The 7,208-nt window shown below is 35.2% G+C and overlaps 2 protein-coding genes across 2 annotated transcripts in view; both read left to right on the top strand.

Moving 5' to 3' along the window:
- Positions 1–1,721: 1,721 nt before the first annotated feature.
- LOC111401268 (pentatricopeptide repeat-containing protein At1g76280-like) lies at positions 1,722–5,497 on the top strand. The gene is made up of 3 exons (XM_023028945.1): positions 1,722–2,090; positions 3,668–3,787; positions 4,346–5,497. The coding sequence occupies exons 2-3, from the start codon at positions 3,734–3,736 to the stop codon at positions 4,745–4,747; spliced, it is 456 nt and encodes a 151-aa protein (XP_022884713.1). The 5' UTR covers positions 1,722–2,090; positions 3,668–3,733; the 3' UTR covers positions 4,748–5,497.
- Positions 5,498–6,628: 1,131 nt separating this feature from the next.
- The window catches only part of LOC111401266 (O-fucosyltransferase 16), a 15,208-nt gene continuing 14,628 nt past the window's right edge, over positions 6,629–7,208 (top strand). The window contains exons 1-2 of the mRNA XM_023028942.1: positions 6,629–7,087; positions 7,184–7,199. Of these exons, the coding sequence (XP_022884710.1) occupies positions 6,920–7,087; positions 7,184–7,199 (184 nt within the window). The 5' untranslated portion in view covers positions 6,629–6,919. The remainder of the gene's footprint in view (positions 7,088–7,183; positions 7,200–7,208) is intronic.

Genomic DNA, 7,208 nt, shown 5'->3' with positions numbered 1-7,208 from the left:
AAATCAATTAATCAGGAAGAAAATACTCTAAAATTTCTGCCATCACATTGTGAGGATTCAAACATAGTTGGGGTTTGAAAAATTTCTATCCACCTATTATCGTGTTTTAAGCTGGTTGAATCGATCAAATTCGTAATAGTCAAATTCTACAACTTCTTTTCAATAGCATTTTTGAACCTATTCAATTTCGTTCCGGATTCGAGACCAAGTTAGTAATTTTACAACCCTCCAAGCATTGTCATGAGGATGTATGCTACTACCAAGTGATCATCAGACCCTTACTTAAAACTTGCTTTGACCAATTCTAGAACGACAAAAGAATTTAAATCTTGTAAAAACGAGAAAGAGCTAAAACGCTCAAGAAATTATCTAAAATAACTTGAATATATGAAAATGCATTGTTATCACAAACAAGTCTAGCCTCTTCTTGTACGGGCATGGGAAGAAGAGATAATTTCCTAATTCTAGTAGACTACTTAAACAGATAACCTATTTCTAATAGAAGTAAAAATCGTATCAACTAAATAAGAAAACTAATCGAATCCTAATTACAAATAATATTCAAATCCTAAAACTAGTAATAATTGATTTCTAGTAGAATTGTCCTACATCAAGCAAAACCTATAGAATTAGAGCAGTATGTCACTATCCAAAGTGGAGTGACTTGAGGCTTGACGTGACTTAGTAATGTCACGGTACAAGATGGGAGAATGAAGTAGACCTGTGGCTAATTAGGTCCCACCTTCGGCATTACGCAGCGTTGAGGGCGTTGCCTAATTCGGTGGGAGAATGACTTGTATCCACATGGTCGTGGTTGATACGTCTAGGCTGTATCTTAGAAAATTAGGTAGTGTAGACAAGACGTTACTGTAGGATGGAACTACATGCGGTAGGGGACGCAAGTAAGGAAAACACAGGCACTACGGTAAGGAACGCAGACAAGGAAAACTCAGACAGGTTGTATGGGCACAGTGGCGTGGACACAAGCAGTAACACAAGCAGAATTTGCAAGTAGAATGCATGCAGCAAATGCAATCAGGCTGTGCAAGTAGGATGTAGGTTGGGAAAACGTTGGCAGTGGATGCGGGCAAGGAAATCAAGTTTTTCGAAGATGAAAACCACTATTTTGATGGGGATAAATACAATGGACTACTGCTGGTGATTTTGGATGCAAGTGGGTACTAACTTGTGCAACTTGCATTAAAAAGACAAATCCAACTTGACTACTACAAGATTGATGGATGAAGCAAAGTTCAACTTGACCACCACTTGGTCAAGAGGAGAAGCAATGTTCAATTTGGATACTACTTCTAGAAATGGATATGTGAAGAAGTCATCACCGACTTTGGCTCCAAAATCAATTCTAGATTTTTCCTTATGCAACCACAGCTAGAAGAATCCAATTCCTTGAGAATTATAAAATAACTGTCAAAGCTGGACACATCTAGAATTAGTTGATTAATAATTTACTTACCTAGATTAATCCAGAATAGGTTATGTCGGTTGTTAACCAACTTCAAGTCCTATAAATATTAGCTCCATGTATGCATGTGAGAGTAGAGAGAGAGAGAGTGATAAGTTGTGGCGAGGAAAAGAGTGAATGAGTAAGAAAAGTTAGTGGAGTGATATAATCAAATAGTTAAGTGCTTGTTTGAGTAGAATTTAATGTGGTGTGGTGTGGTGTGGTGAGGTGCGTTTGTCACAAAAATAATTGTACAAGTTTTTTATGTAATAAAGAGAATTTTTTTTTGGGCAAGGGTCATGCAACTTGCACATATCAACTTGCATAGAGGTGTGGAGAATCGCAACTTGCAAGGAAGCACTTTTGAAATTGGCTACCACTTGCAACCAATGAAGGCCCTTGGATCAAATAAATATTGGCCATTGATTCCAACTTGCCTAGCAAGAGTTTGCCTATTTAGAGGGATTGGTCATTTGTAAAATCTAATGGATGGAATGGGAGTAAAATGAGATAATTCTTTCATCCATATATGGAGTGTTGAGTGGAAAAAAGTGTGGAGGGAGGATACTTGAGAGATTGTAAATAGTTTTATCTTCCATTTATACAAAGGGGTTTCCCCCAAATTTATGTATGTATTCCTTTCAATATAATTTCCTATCTACCTCCTCTATTCAAAGTTGATATAATTTAGCCCTATAAATTAAATTAGTGTGGGTGTGGAAAGACTGACTTAATGTTTTCTCATGGGGACGAGATTTGTGAGACGTTAATGCCGCACAATTTAAGTTTGTTCTGGAGTGATGAAACTAAGCCTGTGACAAGTAGTCACAATTGAAACAATGAGCCGGAGGGCCTTAGACTATATTAAAATGTATATTAGATTTAAAATATTTTGCTTGATAATCTTCAGCCTGTGCAACGTGCATTGATGAACATCTTCATATTGTGCTTGGATCAAAATTTGTTGTGGTGATTCTTCCGCATGCCTAACTTTGTTCATTTAATTTCCTCAAAAATATGACTGGAAGTGGAAATAGGACTATAAAATGTAATAAGCCCCCAATTTCCTTCTCTTTCTTTATTTCTTTCTGTACTTCTTCTGTTCTTTTCAATAGATAGCTTAGCCTCTCCCCTTCTGTTAGCCTCCTTTATTCTCTCTGTTTGTGCGTGTGCACATGTATTCGTATGTTTGTCTGAGCATACAAAAGCTATGTTTGCAACCTTAGATACTGCTTTGAATGATCTCTACCCGTGTCCGGCATTATGATATTCAACCATCAACACCGCTTTCATTTATTTCAGATATCTGGAGCATGATTTAGGATTTTCAAGAGAGCAATTTTCTAAATTATAAGATATCTAGGAGCAATCTCTAGCTCCAAGAGGTTGATTCACATTTTCAATCATCTTCCTGGAGGTGGGTTGGTCCTAGCAAAATCTTTGTCACCTTTAAGGGAAGCTTCCAAGGAAAGTGTGCCTTAGTTATAGTCTCTTGACATGTAAATAAGAAAATTGACCTTTCCTCACATGGTTCGAAAGATGTATCAAATAACTAGTTCATTAATAGCCATGATTGTTCTAGGGAAAAACATAGTGTCCTACAGGGGAAAAAAGTGAAACAATCTGATTGTCTTGATTTCAACACATTTCCAACTCACTCGAAGAATAAACATTTTTCGGTTCACTAGATAAGGCTAACTTATCAATATTAGCCTGCCCAATCCAACCATTGTGGAGCAGATTTGAACAGGTTTCTGAATTAGGAGGTTAGTTCTCCCACACACTGCAACAGCTTACAAAAAACAGAAAAATGGATAAGCAACAAAAATTGAAGTCGATATTAGATTATTGTGTTGGAATGGAAGTATGAAGATGAATAGTTAGAAATTTTTTGAGACTGTTTCCTTGAAATCTTCTCAGAGAGAGGAAAATATTTAATGCTTTTACTTTCTGGTTCATTTTTGAATCATCTACGACTTCTATAAGTTAAGCTAATCATTGGCAGAAGTGGTGAAGCAGTCCAAAGTCTGTTCATTCCTCTAATAATTTGAGGGAAATTTTCTGGCACACTTTACTCTTCTTCTTATCCTTTAGTTTTAATTATGGATTCAGTTGTTGGGTACATGGTGACTAAAATAGCGTGCTAGTAAATGACACCAAATATCGTTTAAAATATCAATTTTCTCAGACATTTCTTTGTGCCAGATCTTGTTGGAATTTGACAACTTTGATGAAGCACTTGAACTCCTTGATCAAGGGACCTCGGAAGGGATGCTACCAGATGTATTGCTATATAACACTATTATTCAAGTAGCAAGTGAGAAGGTAATTAACAGAGTGCATCAGCCTGCGCATTTCCAATCATTATTTAAAAAGAAAGCAGAGATCATCTGCTATGCTTGACCTTATTTTTGAAAACGGTACAATTGGTTTTACATTCAAATTGATAAAATGGCACCTAAAGAATGAAAATAGGCGTAGCTACGCAAAAAGAGTCTCCTATTGTTATTTTTGTATACAAAATTTTTCAATTCCCTTGCATTTTCAAATTGAATGATAAAAGACAATCTACGGTATAGTTTAGTACCTGAGCACTTTAAGTATTCAACATTATTTTTCCCCTCTCTCTAAAGAAAGCTTTAAGTTGGTTTTCTAGTTTTTGCATTAATTTTTTGCTGTTACTTCTGTCCAATTAAATTAGAGGAATTGACGAGGAAAGCCTACACTCCGTGAAGTTCTATAAATTGCATGCATGAGATGGACATCATCTGAACTTGGGATAAATTGGTTGAGTTTTCCTTTAAATATTAGAAGTATGCATTTCCTTTTTTCGTCGTACATTTGACTTGCTAAACTTTCTGCACCTGTCAATTGATTTTTCAGGGAAGAATCGACGTGATTGAGCTTATGGTTGAGCAGATGCATCAAGAGAAGATTCAGCCTGATGCATCAACCATCAGTTGTGTTTTCTCTGCATATGTAGACAATGGCTTCCATAGTACTGCAATGGAAGCATTGCAGGTTCTAAGTATGAGAATGATTTCTGAAGATAACATTCTTCAAGAAAATAGAATAGAATACGAGAATCTAATATTTGCCGAAGACAAGGAAGCTGAATTACAAATACTCGAGGCTTTTAAAGAGTACAAGGAGAATCTTGCCACCGCCCTTCTGTATTTAAGATGGTGTGCCTTGTGTGGATGTCCAATATCTTGGTTACCAAATCAAAGTCAGTGGGCTAAGAGACTTACGAGCAATTATGCTTCAAGAAGACGTCCCATCTGATAAATTCGAGAATTTATTGAATTTATGAACCATGGCATTATGGCTTGTCATCACACTACTGAGTTAATTACAGGAGCTGCAGGCCTCTGATACCAAGCAAGACATGAAAGAAATAATGGATGTAAATATATCAACAAGCATACAAGTCAAGTAGTCAGACCCCCCTCTATTTAGCAAACAGATCTATTCTCATGTTCCTATGATAGTTAATTAGTCCTTGAATATTTTCACTTTTCGGAATTCTTTGAATTTATCTGCAAAAGGGTCCTTGACATGTGGAGGACTGTACTGTGAAATCGACCTGGATTTGGAACTTTGCAAAAAACACTAGTCTTAGTCAAGTGTTGCATTTGGGACCATTGTATAGATTGACTTCGAGAAAGTTTTATTTGAAGAAGATTCATAGTATGAGGTGGTCCTGCCGATTCATGCGTATGCTCCTTCGTCATGGTATTATCAATGCCAATCTCCTTTAGTTTTGGAATCTATACATGGATTTATAAATTAGCCAACAGCTTAGTTGCGGCTTGTACATCAAATTGAAGAGTCCAAAGACTGCCCTTTGTATTGTGCATGAATGCAGCCATGTTTTGTACTGATTAAAAATCATACTAGTTTTCTGTTAATTACTTTTCTATTTTTTCCCTTCTTAATTTAGGTAAGTCAGCGTGACTAGTTGAAAAGTTGAAATTCAATATCGATATGTACTTTCCAAAGATACAATCTTTTAGATTATTTCAGAATATTTATTGAAATTTTTGGGAGTGTCAATTTATTTCTTACACATTTATAATCTTCTGGTGCAAAAAGAAGCACCAGTTTAACTTGGGGGTGGTGATTGAGTTGCAGAGGGAAGCAAAGTAGCTTTGTTACCTATTTCGTTAGGAATTGCAATTTTTTTGGTACATAACATTCAGGCATTTAAGTGACTATTGTATCCTTCTTCATATTTTTCATCTTAATGAATCTTAGTGGATAAAAGATATTTATTTTAAAACTTATAAGCAAACATTAGACTAGCCAAACATGCTCTTAACATCAAAGATATGTTTCACATTTTTGGGGTCCCTCTGAAATCCAAGTGTTGCGTTGAGGATTTAGAAACATTTTATAGAATTTAGTGGTGGCACGATGTTAGTTATTCACAAGTTTAATGATTCATATTGACAGATGCCTTACTTAAAACTAAAGGTGCTTAAAAGTCATCATGGAATCCCATTTATTGGAAGTGTTTCTATTACTCCTCAGTGAATGTTGTGGAAGTGCTTATAAGTGCTATTATTTATAAGTAATTTGGATAAAATAATTTTTTATCTACATATTTTTTAGGACTACGGGTACTGCTTTCATCATTTATGTCTATTCATTTATAAATATTTTTCAAATATACTCTTTATATAAGTTTTCCCTTTTTCAAAAAGCAAAAATTGTGAGATTAGTTAAAGAGAATTATTCTGCTTCGGTAGTATATTATTGTAGTAATGATCATCGGTTACCAAGGTCTCGACCCATTATATTACATATGAAAACATAGCGTTTCAAGAGTTCTAATAATATAACAATTAGATTGGACTACTTAGTTTGCCCAAGAAAATTGAAAGTGAAAATTCTAATAATCTAATTACATGTAAAAATAAGGTTAATTTGGCAGGTGAATTAGAATGGATTTTAATGGTTCATTTTTAAAAAATAAGATTTTTTTATTTTTTTTAATGAACTTCCCACAATTGAGTGTTTATCAATAATGTCCAAAAATAATTTCAATTTTCAAGTGTCGTATAAAGAAATGTTTAGCTGTTTGGCACATTGGAAGATACTTGACAATATGATCAACAAAAACTTGACTTTTTTTTTTCTTTTCTTTTTTTAAATTTTAAATTTACTATTTTTTATTCATTTGATCTTCAGTCTCAGGCGGTGAATTCAATATAATTTTTCTATTTATTGAAATATTACTGTTGATGATTAACCCACGTCTGTTCTACTACTCGTTGAATCAGCAGCAAGGGAATCCTTGTCGTTACTGCAAATAATCCAAATGTAAAACTCCAAAATATTCTCTCCAACTTGGAGTAATAATCGAAAGTATTGTTCCCTCCATTGCAAAATTGTAATCTGCTAAAGGAAATCGAATCAATCAGCTATTTGCTCCGCCGCCTGCCGCGTTCTTACATGGCTTTGCCGCGGCGGCGTCACCAGCCTCACAAGCGCGCTCGATTTTTAATACCAGCCATTTCAGCAGTTTCTGCCGTTCTAGTTCTGCTGTTTTTTTGCTTTTCGTTTCTCGTCCCCTCTCCTACTGACATTGATCACTTCCACCACCGTCGACACTATTCCTCAGTATGTGTTGATTTGTTTGTGGCATTAAATGATGCTTTGATGTTGTGTGAAAATATTTTACTCACATTTGTGGGTTTTGCTATTTGTTTGTTTCAGATGAATGATGGTGATGGTGATGGTG

The sequence above is a fragment of the Olea europaea genome, chromosome 10 (assembly GCF_002742605.1).
Source record: "Olea europaea var. sylvestris chromosome 10, O_europaea_v1, whole genome shotgun sequence".
Classification (NCBI taxonomy): Eukaryota; Viridiplantae; Streptophyta; class Magnoliopsida; order Lamiales; family Oleaceae; genus Olea; species Olea europaea.
Note: the sequence above shows the minus strand (reverse complement) of the source record. Positions and strands in the feature narration are given on the sequence as shown.

Excerpts from the sequence above, each read along its gene's own strand:
- LOC111401268 (XM_023028945.1), top strand. The coding sequence starts at position 3,734 with ATGCTACCAGATGTATTGCTATATAACACTATTATTCAAGTAGCAAGT. Across the intron at positions 3,788-4,345 it reads TTCAAGTAGCAAGTGAGAAG|GGAAGAATCGACGTGATTGA; the intron begins GTAATTAACAGA and ends TTGATTTTTCAG.